The following is a 24,760-nucleotide window of genomic DNA, read 5'->3' on the forward strand; positions in this document are numbered from 1 at the left end:
GTTCCCCACTGGAGGAGACCCTGCCCGTCGGCGAGGTCCGGGGTGCCTCACAGTGATTCTCTTCACCCTGTAGCGGTCTGCGCCGTGCAAGGAACAAGTTCATCCGGGGAATTAAAACACGGTGCGAGCGGAGTCCGTGGAGGTGGGAGAATGCACTGCCCCCCGCCTGTCCACCTGTCTGTTGACACGGCCGACTTTGGGACAGATGCCTTGTTTGCTCGCGAGAGTCTCCGCTCATCTGCGCGGGCCGGGGTCCGCCCGCCAAGGGGCTCTGCCCATTTCTGACTACAGGAAAGCACCCCGCTTCCCGAAAGCCAGAAAGGATCCTGTGTTTCGGCCTCAAGACGAACTACCTACGACGCCAGCTGTCCACATGGACACGTTTTTTAACAGGCAGCTTCCAAAACGGTTCTGGCAGGTGGAGTCAGGGCCTCCGTGCCCGCGGGGCTCACGCAGGTCAGTCACCACACCACGTCCTCTGCACTCTCCTCCAGGCACTGAGCGAGGTGGTTGTCGATGTCCAGCTGGGCCAGCCTGCGACAGGGAGATGGTCACTCACACAGAGGGAAGGGCGCCCAGCACACACGTTCCCACCCTTCCCTCTGCTGACAAGCACAGCGAAGGTCAGCCAGAGAGAAACCCGGTCTCCACAGCTGGTCAGAACCCCAGGGGAAGGTCCGGGGGCGGGGGGGCACCAACCAGAAAAGGCCCTTCCCCAATCCTGTCCCTTGGGGAAGTTTCTCTGGGCCCAGGCGCTCAGTGCACCTGCCACGTGTCTGTCAGACACGTTCTCAAGGCTCACGCAGACTCCTGCCTCTGAGGCTGGGGGGGGCGGGGGCACCCTGTGTCTGAACGAACCCCCCAGGGGATTCTGGCCCCGACTGGGCTTGAGAACCTCACGGCTCCCAGCCAACTGCTGGGGCTGGGGCCTGAAAGCCCGTCCCCAGGAAAGGGGATCGGCAGAGACCATCCGCGGTGTGGGAACGGGTCAGCAGCTCCTCCGTCAGGCCTCACGATCTTCCTTCCTCGTGCCCACACCCCCAGAGGGCTGAGCCCCCCGACTGCAAGCAGCAAAGCTCCTGTGTCCACTGCAGCGTGGGGTCTACCTTACCTGGTGGCTGGCCGGCCCGCAGCTCCTGGGCCCCCTGCTATCGGCCACCCCCGGACCAGGCCCCCCTCGTCCAGCCCTGCTCATGCTCCGGACGGGCCCAGCCTCCTCCGTCTCCCTGGGCTCGGCAGCCTGGATGACGACCCCTTTCACGTCGGGACTCGAATGTCACCCACAACCTCTGCCCCAGCCCAGGCATGTGTCACGGCGGCCGAGGCCCCACCTGCACCTTAGAGTAGAAGACATGGGTCCTGCCCCAACAGCTCTCCCCACCGGGGCTCCCCAGGTCTCCATCAGTGGCTGACAGAACGGCCACCTCATACGTCCTGAGTCCTGTCGGGACCTCTGGAGACGCCTGTGGGACATGGCCTCTGAGGAGATTTGCCCGGATGGCTTCTCTACTCTGAGACCTCCCAAGATGGGACCTTTCCCCTGCCCACATCTAGGACCATCCTGGTCAGCTGGCCAAGTTCACCGGCCAGAGGGGAAAGGCCCTTACCCGGGCCATCACCGCGAGGCCCTGAGGGCCACAGCACCGCCCTCACCCTGTGGCTCGGGGAGCCCATGCCCGTTCTGGTGGCCGTCGGCCGCCCTCTCAGACCCTGTAGGCGGCTCGGTGTGCTCTGAAGTCCCTGGGGCCCCTGCGGGCTCTCTCCGAGGCTCCCAGAAAATTCTAAGGTCTGCACCAGGCCACCTTGTCTGGGGTGTCCGGGAGGTACCCTCTGGGCCCCTTCGGACCTCCCCCTGGTAAAAGAGCTTTGTCTCGGCCAGACCCGTTCTACAGAGTCCCTGCGGCAGCTTGTCCCAAGACAGGCCTGCCTCGCTGTCACATGGGAACCCAGTGTGTGGACAGCTGGCCCGGCTGCACGAGAGGAGACTCAGCCCAAGATCCTCCGCTGCCTTCCGACTCAAACAGAGCGGGCTCCGTGTCTGGCAGCTTGAGGGGCCTCGGAGCCGCGAGACGCCAACAAGCCAGGCTCTCGTGGAGCACAGGGGACACAGCTCAGCTTCCGGTTTCCACGTCTTCATGGCAGCTGGCCCACGGGAGCCTGTTTTCCCAACCGTGTGCGTGTGTGTGTGTGAGACTCACGGGCATCACAAAGTACATGGGGCACCGGGCGTGGCAACAGGCACATCTTCAGGGCACGGGGCTCACACCCAGTCTGGCGAGCCCAGTACGTGGTCGTCTGTCACACTGAAGAATAAAGCAGTGCCCCGAGTGACCTGGAAAACGCTAAGGCTTTGAGAAGATCGGCGAGTTTGTCCTCAGGCGCCGTCTCCCCGAGGCATATACTCCGCCAGAATCGCTACGGGCGTCTGTCCCCCCCCCCCCCCCCCCCCCAGGGAAGAACACGGAGAGCAATGCGTGACTTTGGTTTCCGGGGGAGAAGTTCCCAAGTGGGGCGCCTGGCTGGTTGGGCCAAAAGGGTGTGTGACTCTTGGCGTCGGGGATCATGAGTTCGACCCCCACGTTGGGTGTAGAGTTTACTTTTAAAAAATTAACATTTAAAAAATTCCCAAGAATTACTAAAAGCCCACGCTTTTCTAGAAACGTCACAAAACAATTTGACAGTTCGGTTACCGTGTCCACCTGCTAACCCGGGCCCTCCCAAGGCCCAGTCTGTCTCCTTGCCCCGAACATCCCACAAAGGACGTGAGCCTTCGCTTGCAGTGACCCGGGATGTCTGTTGTCCCCAGTCACAGCCACAACCTGAGGGGTGTGCTCTGGCCCACGGACCCTCTCCCTCGTCAAGTGGAAGAACGTGCCACGGCGTTTCCGATGCGCGGAGACGTGAGCCCAAACGCGCCGACACCTACTTTGGGAAAAATGAGGCGCACTCCCAAGTCTTCCTCCGACTGCTTACAAAACCCGAAACTAGAACTTTTCTGTAACGTCTCCGTCGCTGGAAGTCTGTTTTTTAGACTGTGCAGAAATGCCAGCATGCCAAGGACAAAAAGAACCCCCTAGAACAGGAGGCCGGTTGGGGCACCCCGGCCGCATCAGCTCTCCAGAAAACCATTTCCCTCCGGGGCTCCCGAAGGTACCTCCGGCCCCTGGGTTTCTGTGGATGGGGATGAGTCAGGAAATCAGGAGGACCCCCGGTTTAAAGGTGCTCACTGCTTTGTCAGAACGGGCAAGCCAGCCCCAAACACCGGTTGTGGCGAGAGGCAGGCAGGACGGCGAAAGGCTGGGTCTGCAGACACTTTGCAGACCTGGCGCTCACACGACAGCCAGGGGACCTCCCGTGGGCCACCGGGCTCCCTTCTCCATGCCCGGCAGGTGGCTTCCCCTGCCGGGGCCTCACCCACTGCGTCGCGCGACCTGTGGGCTCCGCGAGGCGATGAGCACAGGGGTGCCGGGCCCACCCCCCAACACCAGGCTCTCAAAGGCTTGTTGTGATACAAAGCGCAGCCTGGAGAAGCCCAGACAGCTGAGCGCAGACGGGACGTCGTCTCTCTGATTAGAAGGTCGGGTCTAAAGGCCTTCCCGTGCGGGCTCCGCGCTGCTGATTTTCGTAAGGTTTGCTGGTGTTTGCTCTGTCGTCAGCGGCTCCATTGTCTTCACCGTCCTGGGCTGTTTTTGCTTCTGGGGACCAGGGACGTGACCCGCGACTTAAGGACACCGTTCTCCCAGCCACGCGAGGTCCAGCGCTGGTCCGCTTACTGAACTTGCTGTCCATTCACTTCACTTGACCGGGATCCTTTTGATAATCCTGACCCCTGTGACCCCCACGTCTGTGTCCTGAGCTGTGTGACACACGGCCCACGAGCTGGGCGTCTGGAGATTAATATCTTAACAAAATTGGAGGCACTCCCCTTACTTAAAAAAAAAAGCTATACATCGAGTTTTTAAAGAACAAAACACCTCTACACACAAAAAGTCATTTTTAAAACCTCCAACCTACCACTGGGAAGGTACCGGTGAACTATGTACACAGGAAACTGCTTGGTGACCCCACAGTCTGGCAGTCACCACAGGGACCCTGTGTCAGGGTGGACCGGCTTAGAGGCGGGGGAAGAGGTTCGGTGCCCCCCCCCCCCCGGGTCGTGGCATCCTCTCCAGGGAGGAGAGGGCCGGCCGACCCCCAGACCTGCCCGTCTCCCGAGGCGTGCAGTCCCTGCGCGCCGCGCACTCCGCCCGCACGAACTACTGTTTGAAGGGCCCACAACTGAGCTCGGGCACCCTGAACCCCCTAAAGCCCGCTGTGGTTTCCAAACAGGGCTGGGGTCCGCAGAGGAGGAGGGAGGCCGAGGGCGGGGCGCACTCACCCGGGGGCGAAGTCGGTCTGGCACATGGGGCAGGTCCGCAGGGTCGGCGCCGCCTCCCACGGTCGCTCCCGGGCGCCGGGGGTCCCGCGGGGCTCAGGCCCCAGACATCGCTGCGGGGACCGGGCGGGGGACCCCGGGCGCCCCCCGGCCCCAAGGAGCAGCTTGTAGCAACGGCCTGAGCCCCCGCCTCCGCTCGGGGCCGGCGGGAAGGGCGTCCAGGAAAAGGTGTGGGGTCCCACGGTGAACACCTCGGGGGACGCGGCACGCTCGGGACCGCGTCCAGATTCCTGCCAAATGGGGTCGACGGGCCGCGTCATTGGTGCCTGGGCGCCTCCGGGGCCAGGGACACACACACGCACACACACGGCCACCCCGGGGGTTCCCCCCGACGCACCGGGTCGGGGAAGGCGGGCAGCGGCGGCAGCTCTCCGTCGGGGTTCAGATCCGCTCTCGCAGCGCGCAGCAGCTCCGCCCACGGCCGCGCGCACTCGCCTCCGTCCTCCGGGAGGGGCTCCGCGCGGCCACTGAGCGAGCAGAGAGACCTCAGTGGGGGGCGCTCCGCAGGGGGCCCGTGGGGAGGGGGCTCGGGGAGGGCGGGTGGGAGCGGGAGGACCTCGGCGCCGGGGGGGGGGGGGGTTGGGGCTGGAGCGGGGAGACCTAGTGAGCGTGCGTCCCGCGGGGGAGGGGGCTGGCGTGGGCGGGGAGGGCTGGGGGGGAGCGGGGAGGGGGGCGCGGGGGAAGGTGACAACTCCGAGGGGGCGGAGCGAGCCGGGTTCCGGGAAGCACACACGGGCCTGCCCCCAGCGCCCCGCGCCCCCTTCCCCCGTCCCGCGGCCCCCGGTCTCACCCGCCCCCCGAGGACGGCCTCCGGCGGCGCAGCCCCAACCGCGGCCTCCGCGCCGCCTCCATTCGTCTCGAGCCGCGCGTCCGGCGGAAGTGGGCGGCCCGCCGCGGACCCCGCCCCCGAGACAGGCCCCGCCCCCGGCCCCGGCCCCCGCAGGGCTCCCCCGCCGGCTCCCCGCCCCCTCCCTGCGGGGACAGGGCCCGGGCCAACGGTCCCGCGCGCCAATCTCCCGCCTGGGCGCCGTGGACCCGGGCCCCCTCCTCGACCTGACCCCACCCCGCCCTTGTGCGCGCTGGGAGCCGCGCTTTGCACACACCCCAGCGCACCCCACAGCCTGCTCCTCGCGGCCCCGAGGCAGCCTCGCCTTTGGGACACCGTCAGGGAGGAAGGGGTTCTGACCTCAACATTTGGGGAGACTGAGGCCAGGGGTCCCTCCCCTAACCAGAGGTGGGACTGAGGGAACTGATTTCCAGCTGCAGAGGGACGTGGGGGGACCCATCTCGCGCTGCCCCCCGGTAGGTTTGGGGTCTGCAGAGGTTTGGGAGGAGAAACTGTACATGAAGTCAGGCCAGGGGGCCCTCCGCATCCGCCCCCGGCAGCCACCCTCAGTTAAAGCCCACCTGCCCCATCGCCTGGGCCGGCCCTGGCTCTCCCACCTCCCACCGCAGGAGTCAGCTGGGACCCTCAGCTTCCCTCTCAGTCCAGGCGGAGAAAGGGACTAGCCTCCTCAGGACCATCGAGTTTTCCTAATAAAGGGAGGAACCTGGTTTTTTTTTTTTTTTAATTAAGGGGGGGGAAAAGTGAGGCAACAAGGTCCAGGTGGCCAGCCAAGGCAGGGAGGGGGGCCTCTAGGGGAGGGCCTGTGGGGGCTCCCGGAGACTCTGGCAGGGGAGGGGGGGGCTCTCGCCCGCGAGCCCCCAGCCCACCACTTGGTGGCAGCAAACGTCCAGGCACCCTCCGCTGCTGCTGCTCCTGCGGAGCCCTGTGCCCCGTGGGCCCCAAGACGGGGCTGGAGTGCACAGGGAGCCGGGGGGCCGGAAGCTCCCCTCCGTGGATACGTAGATGTCACTTGAGGCGCTGGGACCCGGGCGGCTTTGGGGCTCTGCTCTTGCACCCCCTTCCTCGGGGCTCCCACGGCCCAGTTCCAACCCTCCTCACCCTGGCCCCTCTGCGCGTCACGGTCCTGCCCTCCGCCAAGTCCAGGTCTTGGGCACCCCCCCTCACTGCACACTCCAGTCCCAAGGCCCCCCATCCCGAGGTCAAGGTCACCCTTCATCCAGCTGCCAGGACAGACCTTCACGGGGGGGGGGGAACGGGCCTGTTCGCCAATGCTCCCTGAATGTCTACCTGTGTCGGGGACTGTCGTAGATACTAACGCCCCCCGGGGGGAACGAGGCAGGGTCCTCACCCCCAGAGCCTGCCCACCGATGGAAAACAGACCCCACGTGCATAAGCCAGCAGAGCTGCAAGCAGGGGGTCCCGGGAGTCCCTAGAGGAGGCGACCTACCGCGGGGCCTGCTCCCAGGGTAGGGAAGCCCAGACGGACCCCGGGCATGCAGGCCGCAGGAGCCCGGCAGCCCCGGGACTGCCCAGTGGCTCATGTCAGGGGTTCCCACGCGCCCGGCTCCAGCCTCCACAGCCTCGAAGCCTTTGATGGAAACACCAGCACTTCTGCGGTCCGGGCCACGGGGACACGCGGGAGGGCCGGCGCCACGCCTCCCTGAGGCAGAGGAAGGCGCCGACTTCTCTCCGGGAGCTGAGCGCCGCGGTTCAGTGTCCCAACTATTCCTGCCCCTTCCAGTGCCTTCCTCTGTAGACCTCACACGGCCTGGGCTCCTGACCAAGAAAGGCAGAGCAAGGCATTGGCAGGGAGACTACTGCCCTGGCCTGAAGGTAGGTGACCCCCCGGTGAGGACAGGTGTCTCCGGTGAGGACAGGTGACCCCCTGGTTAGGGCAGGTGTCCCCTGGTGAGGGCAGTCGTGCCCCGGTGAGGACAGGTGACCCCCTGGTTAGGGCAGGTGACCCCTGGTGAGGGCAGGTGACACCCTGGGAAGGACTGGTGCCCCCGGTGAGGGCAGGTGACCCGGTGACCGCGAGCCCAGGGAAAGAGTCAGGGCCTGACAGAGCCTGGCTGTGGCCTAGGGCCCAGAAGGGCAGGTGGCACCCGTTCTCCAGCCCAGGGGGCCTTGCTTGCCCTTGGCTGCCAAGGGAGAAGCCCGGGTCCCCAGGCCAGGCCGGCGCCGCCTGGGGAGCAGAGGCCCTCCGGGAGCCAGAGCACCGTGTACAACTGGTCCTCCTGGGGGCTCCTCCTCCCTGGTTTCATCCGGCTCCTGGGGATCAACTCCCCCCATCCCCCCCCCCCCCCCCCCGGCGCCTACAGCCTGGGACGCTTCCCCGGACAACGGAGCTGGGGTGACCCGCCAGGCGGGGGGCAGGTGCTGGGGCCTGTCAGGAAGCCCCGCCCCTCCCCCTCTCTGCCACCGCCTGCCCGACAGACAGCTGCCCCGCTGCCCCTGCCCGCACAGGGACCTTTTGCACGGGGAGTGGAAGCGCCAGGTCCCCTGATGCAGCGCCGGTGTGGGACGGGAGAAGGTCGGACGTTGAACTTGATCGAAGGCTCACGTTTTCTGGGCCGCCCGCCGCGGTGACAGGCAGCGAGTGGAGCTTCACTGGAAGATCGTTTCTGATTGTGACAGATGCCCGCCCTGCGGAGACAAGTTCTGTACGAGCCAAATTCGTGTCTACGGAGACCGTCTCCGCGAGAAGAGGCCCCCTCGGGCAAAGCAGCCAGTGCAGGGCAGGGGTGCGGGAGCCCGCAGCCAGCAGCCCACTCCGAGCTCTCCCCGGCTCCGTCCGCAGGGCAGTGCTGGCATGTGCGTGATGGGCCGGTGCCACCCCCTCCCGGGTGCCGGGTCCAGCGTGGGACATGTGCGGCCGGGCGGTCAGGGGCCCCTCGCTCCCGCCACCTTCCACCACCAGGGAGCACAGGTCTCGGCTCCTGGTGCTCTCAGAGCCAGGTGGGTGCGGGTTCCTCGCTCCCTCTGGGGGAGCGAGACCGACCTCCCACAGGTGCCGATGTCCCCGGGAGCCCGGCCGAGGTTCCCAATCAGACCCTGCTCCGAGGCAGGGCTTGAGCCCCGCGAGGCCTCTAGCCACATCCTGGCCCGGAACAAGCTGGGGCGGTCTAAGCCCCCCGCCCCCTCCTTGGATTTTGGGGGGGCCGGTTCTGCCCGCGGGCCACCGCGCAAATGGGGTCAGGACGGCACACACGGGCGGAACAGGGGCCGAAGCAGGCGGGCACGACCTGGAGAGCCCTGGAAAGCGGAGCGGCCTTCTAGGTGACGCTGGCCGTGGGTGGCGCGTGTTCACGGCGGGGCCGCCGCCTCCCTTGCCGCGTGACAGGACAGCAGGGCTCCCGCTCAGGGCGCCCCGGCCCTGCCTGCTCTCCAGGTGAGGACGGCCCGGAATGCCGGGCCGCCTCCTCCCCAGAGTTCGGCCCTCTGACGAAGCCAGGCGCCGGGCTCCGCTGGACCACACCTGCCGGCCGGCGTGTGCCAGGCTGGCAAGCCTGCCCGCAGCCAGGCAGAGGCATCCGTGGGCGTGCGGAGTGCCTGGTAGACGGGCCAGATTGAAGCAGTTGCCTGGGAAACATCGCAGGATCTGTCGGGCGGCGGTGGGTGTGTGGGGCCCGCTCACCGGCTCTGGAACAAGGGCGTGCGCGGCCTCCTCCAGGGGTCCCCTCCCGGCCGCAGAGGGATGGGCGTGGACGGCCAGGACACGGCGGCGGGCAGCGGGCTGCAGCCCCCGCTCTACGAGCCCAAAAGCCAAGAAACAGCTGGGCGTTGGCACGGGAGAGACGGCGGCCCCGTTTCCAAGCCCCCACCTCTCTCCGGGACTAGTTTCCGAGCCCTGCTTCCAAGCCTCCCCACCCCGTCCCAGCGTCCCGTAGAACCTTGTCACTGCCGTGAGGTCCCGCGTCCCGCGCCCCCTGCCCCGTCCTGCGCCCATGCCCTCTGCACAGCCACACCGGCCCTGCCTGTGTCCCCGTGTCTCCGGCTCAGGCTTCTGCCCCCCACGGGGTCCCCCTGCTGACCCTCGGGCTCTGCTCCGGTGCCCCCCGCGCAAAGAAGCCTTCCTGAGCCACCTGAAGCTCCTCCACAGGCCCTCCATCCACCGGGTGGCCGCTGCTGGCTTTTCCTACCGCACAAGTGGGGGCGGGAGGCCGGGGATGCCGCTACCTTCCCGGAGGGCCAGCCTGCCATCTGCCGCCACCGTGTCCCCAGAGCCTCCGGCGGTGCCGGCCGAAAGGGGGCCCAGACGGGACTCTTCGGCCGACCCTGAGTGTGAGCCGGGGGTGGGCGGTGCCGTGGGCTCTCCTCCTGTGGGGAGCAGGGGTCACGTCAGGGGGTCGAGCCACGTTGCACCAAACTGCGTCCGCTGGGAACCCGCGAATGGGACCTGATCTGGAGGCCGGGTCTCCGCGGACGGAATCAAGTTAAGAAGAGGCCGCGTTGGGTCAGGGTGGGCCCGCAGTCCACCCCGACTGGTGTCCTTGTGGGAAGAGGGAAGCTTGTCAGAGCGACATGGCCCGGGGGCAGGAAAGGTCCTCCCTGGGGCCTTCGAGGGACGGCGGCCCTGCCCACCGTGAGTGGGGACTGTGGCCCCCAGACTGTGCGAGCACGGACTAGTTCTGTGGTTCTGAGCCCCCAGTCGTTTGTGCGGCAGCGTCGGGACACCGTCTGCTTCAGCACCCGGTGCGGTGGGGTCAGTCGGGGGTGACTGGGCATCCCCGACCCGCCTGTCTCACCCCCTGCCCGCTGACCGCCCCCCAGAGCGGAGGAGGCCGCTGTCGCCTGAGAGTATGGCCCGGAGCAGGCCCAGCTCAGTCTCAGGCTCACGAATGTCCCAGGGGGCGCCCAGGATGGGGCGACAGGGGTCAGACCCACTCCCAGCGAGTGCGGGGCCCCCCCCCCCCGGGACCTCCCCCCCCCCCCGACCTCCCCCCCCAGGGCCTCCCCCCCCTCGGCCTCCCCAGAGTGGGCGTGGCTTCTCCGCAGGGACTGGTCGTCCCACCTGCTGCCTCCTTAGGACAACCCTGCCGGGGGCCTTGACTTCCTGAGATGCCGGCAGGTCCCTGTGCCTTCCAGGCCCCCGGCCTCGGCCACCATGAGCCATGGCTGCACGGCCACCACGAGCCCCCGTTTCTGTGAGGCCAATTTCCAGCCTGGCGCTGTGAGAGAGCTCTGGCCTGGAAAGCTGTCATCCGCTTCCCTGGAGGTGTCCTTGAGTTGGCTCCTGGGGCACCTGCTGGGGCCCACAGTGGGGGGGGGGGGTTCTCTGTCAGAGGAGCTGCTGGGCCTCAGCCTGGGCCTTCACTCCTCCCCTTCTCCCCTTCCTCCCTCTCCCTGTTCCTCCCCTTACCCTTCCACCTCCTCCTCCTCCTCCCTCTCCCTGCTCCCCCTCCTCTCTCTCCCCTCTCCCCCTCCCCTCCTCTGCCTCCTCCCCTCCACTTCTCCCCTCCTCCCTCTCCTCCCCTCCTCCCCCTCCTCCCTCTCTGTGCTCCCCTCCTCCCCCTCCTCCCTCTCCGTGCTCCCCTCCTCCCCTCCTCCCTCTCCGTGCTCCTCTCCTTTCCCTCCTCCCCTTCCCTGCCCTCCTCGCCTTCTCCCTCTCTCCTCCCCTCCATCCTCCCTCACCCCTCCTCCCCTCCCCTTTCCTTTATGCACCTCCTCCCACTTGACTTCTTTTCCTCTCCGTCCTTTTCTCCTTCTTCCCCTCCTCCTTTTTTGCCCCAACCCTGACCCTTCTTCTCTGGTCCCCTCCTCCATTTGAGGGCAGAGAGGCTGGGTCAGGGGTCAGTGGATGGTTATTTGACCTCCCTGGCAATGACAGGTAGAGGTCTTTGGGGGCGGGGCTGCTGGGCACGGGCAGGGGGAGCCCCCTCTCTCCTCTACCCCTACCCCCAGGGGCCAGGCACCTGGAGTTATTTATCAGCCTTTGAGTCTCACCGGGACCCTTTGACCAACCAGAGGGCCAGGCTGCCACCAGGGGTCACAGGGTTATCAGCTCGCGGCACAGTGAGGGACACTAGTCCCCAGCAGAGGGTCTGTGTCTCCGCTTGCCAGGTTTGGAGCAGGAAGCTGGTAGGGTTTTTGCCTGGCCCGGCGAGGGGGCCGGCAGGAGGGGCCAGGCTGCCTCTCTGACCTGAGACCCCTCAGCTTCACCCTTCAGGAAGCCGGAGCTGCAGGAGCCCCAGCCTCGCCCGCTACCGCTGCCCCGGGGCCTGGGCCTCAGGTAGGCGCTGAGCTTCTCCGACTCTGCTGCCTGGACCTTCCAGGGCCTGGCAACACCCCCTCGCCCCTGCACAGGCCAGAGGGCAGCCCTGGTTCCTGAGGGTCCCTTTTGAGGCCTGCAGGGGCCGTCCGGCCGGCGGGAGCCCTGGCACACCGGCCTGCAGAATCCCTTGTCTGAACTGGCCGCACACCCGCCTGGGGCCAAGCAGCGGGGGAGGGGGGGCACCCACGTAGGCAGCCGCCCCAAGTCAAGTCCCCTTGGGCCACTGAAATGGGCCTGTCCTTCCTTCCCGCTGCCTGGGTCACGCCGTCTCCCCCCGGGGCCTCACCTCTCCAGCCCTCAGTCTACAGCCTGTCACTCTCCAGCCCTCAGTCCAGGATGCGGAGGGAGGGGTCCTGGCTGGAGCGGCAGCCCCGGGAGACAGCCGGCCCCCGAGTCCCTGAGGCACCTTCAGGCCCAGCTGGCCGCTCAGAAGCCTGGGGAGGGGGTGCGTGATGGATGAAAACACCCAGAGGGGAGGGAGGGGGTGGGGAGGGAGAAGGGCACTGGGATCTGGAACACAGGACTCCTTTTGGGTTGCTGTTGGGGATGCGGGGAGGCGCAGGTGGTCCTGTCCCCCCCACCCCAGGTGGAGCTGGGAGGGCAGAACCAGGTGGCCACCGCGGAGGCCCCACCAGCAGCCCCTCTCCTCCCACGCCGCCTCCCTCTGTTCCCACGGGGAGTGTGGGGGCTTCCGTGTGGCCCGCACTCTGCTAACGCATCGCTGGGCAAGTCTCTGCTGCTGGCCACCCCGCCCCCGCCAGACGCCAGGCGGCCCAGCAGCCTCGGCGCACGTGGGTCATACGTGCCTGGCCCCTTCGGTCATCGTCCACCCCTTCGTGGAGGGCAGGGCGGGCAGCTGGGGCCTGAGCAACAACCCCCCCCCCCCCACCGGTCTCCCAGCTGTGGGGATGGTACCCCCGAGGCCCTGCCTGGGGTGGAGGCGGGGACAGGTCCCTGATTTCTCAGAGCCGTGGCATTTCTCTGCTGGTGGCAGAGGTGAGTCTGTGTCAATGTCTGCTTCTCCCACACCCTGCCCTGCGAGCAGCCCCACTGAGGGGCCAGGGGCCTCAGGCCCAGCTCTCGCTTCGGGGGCACCAGCCTGCTCGCCCGTGTCCAGCCCCGCGGGGGCGGTGCCGTCATTCGGCCCCATTAACAGACGGGCCTACTGAGGCCAGGAGCCATCCGTCCCTTAGTCCTAGACCACGGGACAGTGAGCACAGAGCTGGGGCTTGAACGCAGCGCCCCCTCGCTGTTGTCTGGGCTCCTGGTCTCGCTGCCTCAGCGGCAGCCCCGGAAACCTGGCATAGGAGTGGTTGGGGCCACAGCGCGAGGGGCGGAGCTGGGTGCCCAAGGCCGGGCAGAGCGTGAGGCCCACTCCTCCCGTTCGGGGGCTCCTAGGCTTTGGAGGGGCCTCTGCTGCACCCGCCTCCCCCAAGACCCTTGGGGAGCTGACTGTCCCCCCTGCTCTGCACCCATGCCCAGCCCCTCCCACCACCTCCTAGGATGCCCAACCCCCCCACCGCCTCCTAGGATGCCCAACCCCCCCACCTCCTAGGATGGCCAGCCACCCACCGCCTCCTAGGATGGCCAGGACCCCCCCCCCCCCCCACAGCCGCCAACAAGCAGCACCTCCTCCCCACGGAACGAGAGCATCTGGCTTTGGGGGGCGGGCAGTACAAAGAAAAAGCCACCAAGCCATGTGGACAGGGAGGGAAGATCTGCCAGGACTTCAGGCCACAGGGGCCCCCTGGGGACAAAGAGAGGCCCCAGATGCCTGCCACTGCTGGGCAGCCTTCCCTGAGGGCCACAGCCCCAGGCCCCCTGACCACCCAGAGTGGCCTGGAGTTGGTGGGCACGTGGCAGAGTGACAGCTGGGGTGGGTTCCAGCTGCCCTTGTCCCCACAGGCCGGGGCTTCCGGGGATAGCTGGTGAGGGACCTGTACTCAAGTGGTGGTGATGCCCCGCAGCACGGAGTCCTGTGAAACAGACCTGGGCCTCGCCACCTCCGCCGGCGTCCCCTGCTGTCACCTGCAGGCACTGTCCTCTCTCTGCTGGTCAGTTGTCCCTGATGCGCCCATCCTCAGACCTGCCCTTGCCATCGCGGCCTTTGTCCCCCTGTCGGCCCCTCCTCCCAGGTCACTGTAAATGACAGTAGCCCCCGTGGAAGAAAGTAGGCGAAATTAACTGCAATAACGTGTTTCATTTGAGCCCAACATCCCTAAGACATCACATTTCAACGAGGAACCCGCACGTACGTGATGAGCGTGTTGTCACACGTTCTCTGGTCACGCTAGATGTCTGGAACCAAGTGCAGGGCCCGTTGGCCACAGAGTGAGTGCTCGGGGGCCACGTGTGGTGGGCAGCACCGTGGACTGGGGGGCAGGGCCCTGAGGAGCCTGAGGAGCCCGTGGTCTCCACTCTGGGCATCTCCTGCCACATTGAGGCTGCAGGCTCCAGCGAGGGGCTCCTGACTGTCCCCAAATCCCCTATCAACGCGCTTGGACACACTGCTAAGGGTGGGAGAAACCCCGGAGATTCGTCACCCCACCCGGGCCTTCTGTAGCCCAGCTGGGGGCGGGCCTGGGCCCTGAGAACGCCCTCCTCCGGGGAAAGCGAGGGTCCCTCTGGCCTCAGCCTCCCCATTCCTCCCCAGCCTGGCCTGAGAGCCAGCGCACCCCGGCAGGGGTGCTGACGCCAGCTGTCTCAGTCCGTCTGGGCTGCTCACAGATTACCGCAGACCGGGGGCCGCAAGGCTGAGATCCGGGTGCCGGCGGGGCCGGGGTCTGCTGAGGACCCTCTTCTGGGTCACAGATGACCGATTTCTTGCTGTGTCCTCACCCGGAAGAAGGGGCGAGGGAGCTCTCTGAGGTCCCCTCTCGAGGGCACTGATCCCATCATGGGGCTTCCCCTTTGTAAGCTACTCGCCTCCCAAAGTCCTCACTTCTCTAGTGGGGGCTTAGGTTTCAAGGTGAAACCTTGAATTTTAGGGGATGCAAATACACCGACCACAGAGTGCCAGCTGGGTTCCAGGTGCCCTGCCAGCTACCACTCGGGCGGGGGGCGCCCCGAGACCCAGGCTCCACCACTTGGGGGGAGGGCGCCCCGAGACCCGGGCTCTGACGTGCAATCACACGCACACCGGGCGGGGGGGGGCGGGTGGGGAATATCCTTACTCTGTCCAGGCCCTTTGCCAAGCTCACAAGACAGGTCACGAATTCAGAATTCTCAAGGAGGAAGTTCAAAGTGAAACAGTTTATCTTTAGAGAAACAACAGCGGCTGGCCGGCGGGCTGGCCGAGGCGGGAGAGGGACTCCCTTCCAGCATCTTCCATCAACTGCTGTTACTCCATGAGGGTGAGATCCCTGCTCCACCTGGTGCCGGGGGGCCCAACCAGCCAGGGTAGGCCCTTCCCCAAGAGCAGGTGTTTGGGCCCCCCAGGGGTAAAGCCGGTCAGGAAAAACTACCCCAGGTTGGAGAGGGGTGCATTTTCCCTGAAGAGCCATCTTCGTGAAAAGGCATCCGTTGTCTTACAGATGCTGAAGGGGGGGTGGGGGGCGCTCTGCCTGGTGTGAGGGAGCTCGAGCCCAGGCAGGGTCCTGGTGGGGGAGGCGGGCAGACCCCGCCTAGCATGGCAGCCCGGGGTGGCCCGTCCCCAACACAGGGTGGAACAGAAGGCCTCTCCCCTTGGTCGCTTGGAGTGGAGTCCTCCCCAGCGCCCCTTGGCCTTCCCAGGTGTGGCCGATGGACACCGGAGCCGGAGGGGGCAGGACAGGAGCTTGGTGTTCCTGCTGCCCGGCACCCCCACCCCGGCCAGTCTTCATCCTTGCTCCCTGGGTCCCTCGCAGCGAAGCCTTGGCTCCGCAGGGGGCCCTTCCGCCCACAGCCCGTGTTCCTGAGCGTGTGTTGGTGCGTGCGCACGGGCCCATGTGTGTGTGTGTGTGTGTGTGTGTGTGTGTGTGCTCCCCCAGAGCTTTGACCGCGGGGTTCCCGTGGGGGAGACCGAGCCCAGAGGGGCTCAGCCCGCTGCCCAGGGTGTGTCTTCAGCCTCAAAGCCCCCCCTCCCCAGGGAGGAGCCGCTGGCAGGGCCCGGCGGCTGGCTCGCAGGGGGGAGATCCCAGGGAGGGGCCCTTCAAGCCCTGCCCCCCCCCCCCCCCCCGTGAGAGCCGGCCCGCAGCCCCGCCTCCTGCCCCCCTTCCTCCCTCTCAACTTTGCCCTCTCCCCCTCCCCTCTCCCTCTCCCCCTCCTGCAGGCAGATCCCAATCCAAACTTGTTAACCTCTCCCCGGCAGCCCTTCCAAGTTAAACATTACTCACGGAGATGAGAGCCTCTGGGCAGCGCTCGGCCTGGAGGTGGGGCGGTCTGTGGAAGGTGCTGGGCAGAGGCCAATGCCAGGCCCGTGGCCGCAGGACCTTCCCTGCCGTGTCCGTGGGGCTGTGGGAGGTGGCTCTGGGGGTGGCGGGCCAGGCAGCCTGCACCCCGTACCCAGGCCCTCCGGCCCCATGGCCAACTCCTAAAGTCACGGGCAGGGCAGCAGGCAGAGGGTCCCTGGGCAGGGTGGGGAGGGGCTGCCCAGGGACCGCGGAGGGGCCTGGCCAGGGCCAGGCGAGGGACTTCCTCTTGGCTGTCACTCCAGCCTGGGGACACAGCATTCAGAAAAGTAGCCTCGGCCACTCGGAATCTATTGTCCGTATCCAGTCCTCAGTGTTTCCAGCAGCAAAGTGGAGGCAGGGGGTGCTGTTTGCTGAACTTCCTTTCCCTTCGCCCCACCCGGAAGCTGTTCTGCCCCAGCCTGTCAGTGACGGCGGGGGGGGGGGGGGCTCTCAGGCTCGACACAGTACCCCCTAGGACCCTGTCCCTGGGGGAGCAATGCTGGGGGTGAACAGCAGGCTCAGTGTCATCTGCCCACCGTCCCGCACCTCTTCCTCCTCCTTACTTCACTGCCCTCCACCCTCCACGTGGACCCTGACCAGAGCTGCTGCCTCAGGGCCTTTGCACCTGCTGTTCTCCACCCAGAATGCTCATTCCTTACCCATTTTAGGGCTTTGTTGAAATGGACTTCATAAGGAGCCCCCTCAGCATCCTGTCTACCTCACTCTGGTCTACTCTTTGTAGGACTGTGTGTCCCCATCTCGTATAAAACACATGGAAATTTAATTTTTCATTGTCTCTCATGAAACTGTAAGCACTTGAAAACAAGAACTTCTTCCTGCTCGTCTCTCAGTAAATACAGGTCCTTGATAAACTTGGTGGAAGAAATTGATTCCACATTCATGCCTGGCATGGGGTCTCCCCCGTGGACACCACCGCCCCTCAGGGCCAGATCCCCCTGACCTCCTCCTGGATCATCAGCCTGGGCAGGACACATCTGGCTGAGCAGAGCTCAGACCAGGGCCCTCGCGTTGGGCCTGGCAGGAGCCCAAACGGTCAAGTCGGGAGGAAAGGGTAGGGGCAGTGGTGGTCCCAGGAGCCTGCGTTGTTAGAGAGAGAGAGGCAGAAGGGCAGACGGACAGGACTGCCTGCGGGTGCCGGGGGTGCCCAGACCCCGCTTGCTCCGGGGCCACGAGCTGTTTGTCCTCAAATTTCACACCCTTCGCATGAAGCCTGCTCTCAGGCCCCTCAGTGTCCAACAGCTCCCCAGACCCAGTGACCCCTTCCTGTCTTCTGTCTGGACGGAGCCCGCTGGAGTTGGTGCTTAAGTGGACAACCCCGTCCACCCCGGCTAGAGCCACCCCCACTCCAGGGGGCCCAGCCGCCTGCCTGGGGCCCCCGGCACGGGCAGGGCCCCTGGGACACAGCCTGAGGACAGACAGGCTCGCAGGGGTGGGGTGGGTCACGAGGCCCACCTGCAGGGCTGGCTGCTTCTCTGCACACCTTTCTGTGAACGCGTCTGTGCGGGGCTCTGGAGACTGGCGGCCCACCTGCCTGCCTCGTGCCCGGGCCTGCGAGCGCGCCTGCCCACGTCAGACAGGGGCGAGTTGGGGCTTCGTACCTCGCATCGAGCAGAAGGGCAGGAATGTGAGCCTCGAAACCACCTCGTTTCAATACCGTTTCTGGGAGCAGAGACCGCAGCCGACGGTGTAGCTGCTATAAGCGCCTTCTTTGCCCTTCTGGACGCTGGCCCGATGCAGCGTGGCCCCGACTCTCCGAGGCCCGCCCCCCCCCCCCCCCCACGGTGCCGCCTCTGCCCTGCCTGTCCTGCTCCCCTCTCTGAACCTCAGGCCCAGCTTCTGCTTTGGGTGGGGGAGGCTGCTGGGGGTGGGGCCGGGGGTTATTTTGTCTCCGCCCCTTGGGCTGCTGGGGAGGGGCGGGCCCTGCTTCGGGGTGGGGGCCCCCCCAGCACCCCCGCACCCCAGCAGGCCACAGCAGGGGTGTGGTGCCCCCACCCCACGCAGCGCTTCCCACCCCACGAGCCACCGAGGAGACTCCTCAACCACTGTGGAGAAAGTGAGTCCACAGTGTGGCGCTAGCACCCGGAGGGGGGAGGGTGTTTCACGGGAGGAGGGGGGCGGTGACCCGGGTAGCCCACGCTCCCACCCGACCCCAGTCGCACATGGCTGGCCCTCCAGCCCCAAGTGTCCTTGTGCTTGGTTTGCGCCGAGGACTGAGCTCAGGCTGGGCGTTACAGGGACAGCTGGGTAAAGTGTTGGCCCACACGGACGCGGCGGTTGACCCCCGGTAGGAGACCCGGGCCCAGGAGCAGAGGCCGCACGGCTCCACTGCCGATCAGGACCCAGGTGTGCAGCGCATGGCCCACGACAGGCCCGGGCAGGACTGCCACCATGCGGGAGGGGGTTCGGACGCCCAGGGGCACGGCGGCAGGGGCTCAGCCGACCAGGCCACGGGCCCCTGCGGCTCTCCCGCCACCTCGGAGCCCCTCTGCCGTAGGTCACCGGTTTCCGACGAGGGAGCGGCAGGGGCTTCCCAGGCCAGACGGGCTGCTACCCCCGCAGCCAGCGAGGCCTGGCGCCGGCCTGCCCCTGCCTCCCCGGCCGCGAGGGCCCGCGCAGCTCCCACAGGGCGGCCCGCATGGCAGGGATCCCGGAGCGGGAGGGAGGGCCGCCCTGGGCCCGTGCCCTCTGCCACGGGGGCTCCAGCACAGCCGCCCCGCGGGGACGGGCCGCGCGGCCCCCCAAGGCCCCGCCGGCGGGCGGGCAGGGGCGCGGGGGCGCGGGGGACCCCACGGCCGGGGGAGGGGAGGGGGGTGGGGGCCCGGCCGGGGCGCAGGGGGGCGCGCGACGGGGTCGGCCCGGCAGCGCCCGGAGGCCTGGGCGGCAGGAAGGGGAAAGGTGACGTCATTGCCGCCTGGAATCTGCTGTTTGGAGGCGTCGCCATGGAGACCGGAAGGCTGGGGCGGGTAAAAATAGCAAACCCGAAGGGTGTGCGTTCCAAGAAATCGAGTCTCTGAAAAGAAAGGAGCCGTGGTCTTGTTTCCGGCCTGCGGGCTCCCCGCGTCCCCGCCGCCCGAGAGCCCTGTCCCCTGTCCCCTGTCCCCTCGCAGGGCGCAGCGAGGCGTCTTGGAAGCCCTGAGCGCCGCACAGGCCTCCCTCCGGGCGGCGGGCAGGGCGGCGAGTGGCTGGGTGTCCTCCCGACTTCTCCTTGCAGGCAGGGCCAAGCGGGTGGGGGGGGGCAGGGGACGGGGGCTTCGCACCCCGTTCCCTGCCCCCCCCACCCCGCCGAGGAGCCCCCCCACCACGGGGCAGACAGCGCAGGCGGCCCGCTCGCCCACCCCACCCGCGTCCACGGCCCCCCTTCCAGGCGGGGAGCGGGGAGCGGCCCTGCCCTGCTCCTCGCTGCCTGCCCCCCAGATGCCCTGCACATGTTCCCCGACCGTCCCTTCAAGCTGTGTCCTCACGGGTCACCCTCAGTCCCCGGTCATGGAAGTGCGGCAGGGGGTCCGAGGTCCCTGGGCCCCTGTCCCCCAACAGCTGAGGCCGGAGGCTCCTGGGAGGACCCCCAGCAGCGAGCAGAGGGCTCCCTGGGCTGGGACCCACCTCCGGAAACATGGCTGTCCTGCTGGGGCTCCTTCCACGCCCCCACCCCACCCCCCGGGTCCTTCCCTGGGGGTCCTCTGTTCTGAGCAAAGTGATATCTGGTTGCCTCTCCTCCCAGGAGCACACGTCCTGGCTGAAAAGTCGCTGGGCTTGGGGCCCTCGGATGATCCAGGTGTCCTCCGAGGGGCCAAGAGCACCAGATGGGGCCGGGGGGGAGGGGGTGCCAGCAGGAGCGACCCCCAATCCAGAGAGAGAGGAACGCCTGTGCCCGTCCTGGGAGCAATGACTGAAACGCAGCAGCCAGTGATGCCCTTGGGACCCCTTCCCTTATGCCTGAGACCTGGCTGGGGCTGGGTCGCTGCCCGCCGCCCTCCTGGTGCCGCTCAGGGAGGACCTTCGGTCTCCTGTTCCTGGAGGGGTGGGGGCTGGGACCTGGGCTGAGCAGCCCCTCCTCCCGCACGGGGTGAGGGGGCCCTGGGAACATTGGGGTCTTGCCTCTTAGGCCCAGACCCCCTTGGCTTGTGGTTGGAGCTGGAGAGGGGAAACGGAGCCCCGTGTAGGGGGAGCTCCTGCCCCCAAGAAATAGCTCACATGCCTTATGTAATGAGTGAGCTCACTGGTCCGCCAGCCAGGAATGACGGCAGGAGGGCGGGAGGGGGCCTGCTGGGGGAACCAAGTGTGTCTCCGATTTACAGTTTATGATTTTCAGGGAGGGGAGCCTGTGGCCTTGCTTCCAGGAGAGAGGGGCCCAGGGGCCTGGGGTGGGAGATGACAGACCTGGGTCCCCCTGGCACGGGAGGAGGCCCTGGAGGGGCCGGGTGCTGTGACCAGGCCTGGGGTGCGGGCCCTACTCTCCCCCCCCCCCCCCCACCAGTCAGGTGCTGACGGAACCCTCCTAAGTCATCTAAAACCCTATAGGGAGCACTGAGGGAGCCCCGGAGGGGGGCGCCAGCTGCCCTCCTCATCTTGGGACTCTGCCGCTCTGAGGATGACTCCCCTTTCTCCCTTCCCTGCCGGAGCACCCCGCCCCACCGTGGCCCCTCACCTCTGGGGTGTGCGGCGTCCTCTCACCTCCTCTGCAGTAGGTTCGAACCCTAACTCAACCTGGCCTCTCTGTCTTCTGGAGAGGCTATCTCGGGCCCAGAGAGGTAGAGGTCTTAGGGCCCCCGCAGTTTGGGGGCCATTAGGGCGGTGCCTGTCAGACAAGAGGAAGCACCTGGGGACACCTGGCCAGACCAGTGGCTGGGCCTGAGGCAACGTGCCTCCTCGGACCTCTGTCAGCTGGTCAGTCGGTTCACCAGGATTTAATGAGAGTCTGTCTACTCACCACTCGCTGCTAGAGTGACAGGGCCCCTGGCGGGCAAGGGGCAGGTGACAGGCAGAGGGCAGATAGCACCAGGCAAGGGGAGGCTCACTCCAGAGCCTGGGTGGGGGGCGGAGGAGGGGGAGGACAGTGCTGGCGCCCGGGACGCGTGGCTGGAAGGACCGAACGGAGGCAGCTGGAGGGGCTGGGGGCCCGAGAGAGGGAAGACGAGGCTGTGTCCTGCTGCTGTGGGGAAGCGCGGATACAGGAGAGAGAGGGGACACCTCGGTGGGGGTGGGGGCCCAGCAGGTGGGACTCTCCCTCCACAATGGGGAGGGAACACAGCCGCTTGGGGAAATGGCTGTCTCGAGGGGCTCCCTGCTGCCCCTCCCCGGATGCTGGGAGCACTCACCGGGGCGCTCGGAGCACTCACCGCCGCATCACCTGTCTGAACCCCGCGGCAGGTTCCCACCGGCTCACCCCACGGTGCCCCGGGCAGGTCGGGGGCACCCTGAGCCTCGCCGTGCTCTGCTTTGACACGGGGACCGTAGCACCTCCCCACTCAGTGCCTCGAAGGTACGATACTGGGGTGTGCGTACAGCCCCAGGCACCCAGATCCCACTTCTGGCCACGTGGCCCGACGGTCATAAGCGGCATTGCAGCAAGTCCAGCCCCGGGAGGACCGACTCTGGAAGGTGCCAGTGGGAAACTTCCTGTGGGCAAGAACCTGCCCTTCCTGCCCCCATCGGGTCCCCAGTGCCCACCGGGCTCAGCAGTGTCTGTAGAGCAAAGAGGCGGGGGTGGGGGGTGGGGGCGGGTCTTTGAAAGAGGCTGGTGATGTCCAGGCACCGGCTCGGCCCTGATATCCCCTCTGCCCTGCAGCGTTGTGACCCCACTCCTCTTGGCTTACGTGGAGGCCACACGCTCTGACTTTGGGGCCCCCGGCTGGCCCAGGGCTACAGGGCACAGGCATGAGGCGGCTACCCTGTGATCTGTGGGGTATGGCCAGGGCCCCGGGCAGGCCATGCCCAGCAAGGTGTAAGTTCCAGAGCAGCACAGGATGCTTCGGGGGATAGTGTCCTGCAGGCAGGGGTGGGGCCGCAGGGCAGAGCACCCACGCAGGCTCTCTCTGCACTCCTCCAGGCTGAGTCCTCTCCAGAGGGCCCCACCAGCTGAGGACACATCCCCAGAACATGCCAGCAAGCCCTGGAGCTCAAAGCCCCTGTTGGGGGTCGGGGGGTGGGGGGCGGGGGTTGCTCTGGGTCCAACCCCTGCTCACCTTTCCTGCTGCTGCTCCTGGATCCCCAACGTGCTCTGTGCTGGCCGAGCTGTTTCTCCCAGAGGAAAGGGTTCCAGAGCCGGCTTGGCCTCTCCAACCCAGGGCCTGGGGCCTGGGCCAGGCCCCCTCCCGCCCTGGCTGTGGGCCCACAGGCAGGACACAGCAAACACCTGGCTCCTGGGCGCGACGGCCCTAATGCCCTGCCCAGGCTCCCGGGGGCTGGGCAGTGACAGCGCTGCCCCATCCAGCTTCATTCGGCAGCTGAGACCAGGCCCGCCACGGTGAGACCCGCCAAGCCGGCAGTGCCGTGGAACCGTGGGGTGGGTGGTTGGGGCAAGGGACCCCTGATTTTCCCTCCTCCCACCTGGAGGAAGACAAGGGCAGTTCCTGGGCAGGAGATGGGCACATGGGGGTGACAAGCAGGACTTAGGGGCACAGGGTGAGGCAGTCAGCCCCTGTGGCACTGTGCTGGGCTCGCCCCCTCATTCCCAATGGCAGCCAGAGTGGGACTCGCGTGTCCTGTGGCCAGGTGCTCTGCTCAGCTTCCCAAGCATCACCTTGGCTGACCCCCACTCTGCAGGTCTTAACTGCCTGCTGAATGCTGGGACCCGTGGGTGACCCTGCATAGACCCTGGCCCCTGACCATCCCAGGGAAGGCCGACACACAATCTCAGCCACGTGGAATGAATAGTTCTTGGATAGCCCACAAGGCTGACCCCACAGAAGCTCCTATGGGGAATGGGGGGGGGGGTTTCTTCCTGGCCAGAATGGTCCAGAAGAAACAACAGGGAAGGTCAACAAAACCAAAAGCAGCTTCTTCAGAAAACTAGAAAGTGTGGGTCAGCACAAAGAAGAAATTAAAAATATCTATAGTTTCCTCACTCGGCAAAAACCACTATCTTGTTTTCTGATATAGGAACTGAAGGCTATAAAAGTCTAAGTACTACGTCAGCTGCATCTAGGAATTTTGACTAACAGTGTTTTCATTATCATTCACTTTAAAAGATTTTGTGATTCCATTTTAGTTCCTTTTCTAATCAATGACTTAGTCAAAGTCTGTTCTTTAATGTCCCAAACTGTGGCACTTTATGGTGGGAATATGAATGCATTTTTCTTTGTTATTTTCAGTTTAGAGTTCCAGTTTGTTTGTTTTAATTATTACCAAAGAAAGACAGATACATAGATAAGAGGAACAGAAGGAGCCAAAAGTTAGGCCACTTTCAACAAGTCCGTAGTGGTCCCTGAGTCCCACTCTGGACCCTGCGTCCAAGGGTCTGGTGTCAGCCTCTCTCAATTCTTTCAGCTGTTTCTTGTCTGATGTTTCTCCACATTTTTAAATTACATGCCCTTGCTTTTTTTTTTTAAACCAGATTTAGACATTATGAGATGTCACTGAAGGAGCTCTCACCAGCACCCTCAGCTCCCAGTCTTTCTTTTCTTTCACCTTCCCAAGTGAACTATTTCATTTTTTTTTGTTACTGTTGTTTGCACTATCATAATTATGTAAATACTATTCACTGCTGGGCCGAGTAGTGAAATCTGTTTAGATTGTTTTCTTTGTTTTTCCTGGAGTTAACATTTGCCTTTATGTTTTCACCTGCTGAGTTTCCTCTGTACCTATAGCTAATGCCTCCTACATCTTCCGACAGGCACTCCATACAGTTTTTGATCTAGTAGAATGCATCCTATATTCCATTGGTTTTGCATTTTCCTAGAACTCTCTGTCCTGTCCCAGTCTGGGATGGCTGCTCTCTGAGCACCACCAGGCTGGTGGGCAGAGTCTCCAAGTCCCCTTCATAGAGTGGACAGCTCCTTCCTAACTTGTGCTGTCATGACTGGTTCCAACTCCCATTTCAGAAAGGCCTGTGACCTCCACTGTGTCCCACACCGGCCTGAACTCTCAGCTCACAACAGGCATAAGGCCAGCTCCAGGCCTCATGTAGGCTGCTCTGTCTCCACACTGCTCACCACTATGGTTCATGTTCCAATGTTTCCAGTTCTGCAGAACTTCCTTCCCTGTGCATTTTCACAGAACATTTAAAGAGTGGCCTCCACTCTCTGGCATACGTTTGTGTTACACAAGGAAGGGGGCCAGCTCCTCTGCCCTCTTGTTTGAAAGAGAAGCCGATGCTCTTGGTGTCCTCCTAGTGTCCCCTCAGGCCTCACCCTACAGGCACAATGGTAAGACTTTCGGCTGCCTCAGGCTAGAGCCTGCTCCGCTGGGCAGTTCAAGCTAAGAAGGGTCAAAGAGAGAATTTATGCTTCTTCCCATAACATCCTTAAAAATACATTTTGTGTTTTCTAACAATCTCCAGCTTACAGAAAAGTTGTAAGAATGGTACAGGACCTCTCCCTGAAGCATTTGTGAATTAATTGCTGACCTAGGGCTCTATCATGCACCCAAACAAGGCTGTTCTCTGACATAACCATAGCACCTCGTCCAAAGTAGGGTCATCGCCATCTGGTCTTAGACTACATCCAAGACTTTCTGGTTGTCCCAGTACTGTGCATGGGATCCAACCCAGGGCCACACATCACACTGTGCCATCATCTTTTTAGTCTCTGAAGATCCAGAACATTCCTTGGCCTCTCCCTGACAGCTGAAACCCTGACACCTGTGAAGGTTCTGGG

The 24,760-nt window shown here is 65.2% G+C and overlaps 1 protein-coding gene and 1 long non-coding RNA gene across 4 annotated transcripts; both read right to left on the minus strand.

The window, feature by feature from the left end:
* Positions 1–452: 452 nt before the first annotated feature.
* On the minus strand, positions 453–8,504 carry FAAP20 (FA core complex associated protein 20). Of its 2 annotated transcripts, XM_086715452.1 has the most exons (6): positions 7,753–8,504; positions 6,730–7,058; positions 5,622–5,750; positions 4,773–4,902; positions 4,379–4,665; positions 453–534 (listed from the first exon to the last, which is right to left on the minus strand). In XM_086715452.1, exons 3-6 carry the CDS (start codon positions 5,627–5,629, stop codon positions 462–464), a joined length of 498 nt encoding a protein of 165 aa, XP_086571578.1. In that variant the 5' UTR covers positions 5,630–5,750; positions 6,730–7,058; positions 7,753–8,504; the 3' UTR covers positions 453–461. The 2 variants fall into 2 exon arrangements, with proteins under 2 accessions (XP_086571578.1, XP_086571579.1); XM_086715453.1 differs by lacking the exons at positions 5,622–5,750; positions 6,730–7,058; positions 7,753–8,504 and adding an exon at positions 5,226–5,320.
* A 1,907-nt stretch (positions 8,505–10,411) lies between these two features.
* LOC147577712 (uncharacterized) lies at positions 10,412–17,876 on the minus strand. 2 transcript variants are annotated; one of them, XR_015254375.1, is made up of 5 exons: positions 15,870–17,876; positions 13,812–15,152; positions 13,546–13,695; positions 11,843–11,990; positions 10,412–10,527 (listed from the first exon to the last, which is right to left on the minus strand). It is a non-coding gene; the product is annotated as an uncharacterized LOC147577712 (long non-coding RNA). The 2 variants fall into 2 exon arrangements; XR_015254374.1 differs by having other exon boundaries at positions 10,412–10,530.
* Positions 17,877–24,760: the final 6,884 nt, after the last annotated feature.

The sequence above is a fragment of the Puma concolor genome, chromosome C1 (genome assembly GCF_028749965.1).
Source record: "Puma concolor isolate L17-30 chromosome C1, mPumCon1.1.hap2, whole genome shotgun sequence".
NCBI classification, from domain to species: Eukaryota; Metazoa; Chordata; class Mammalia; order Carnivora; family Felidae; genus Puma; species Puma concolor.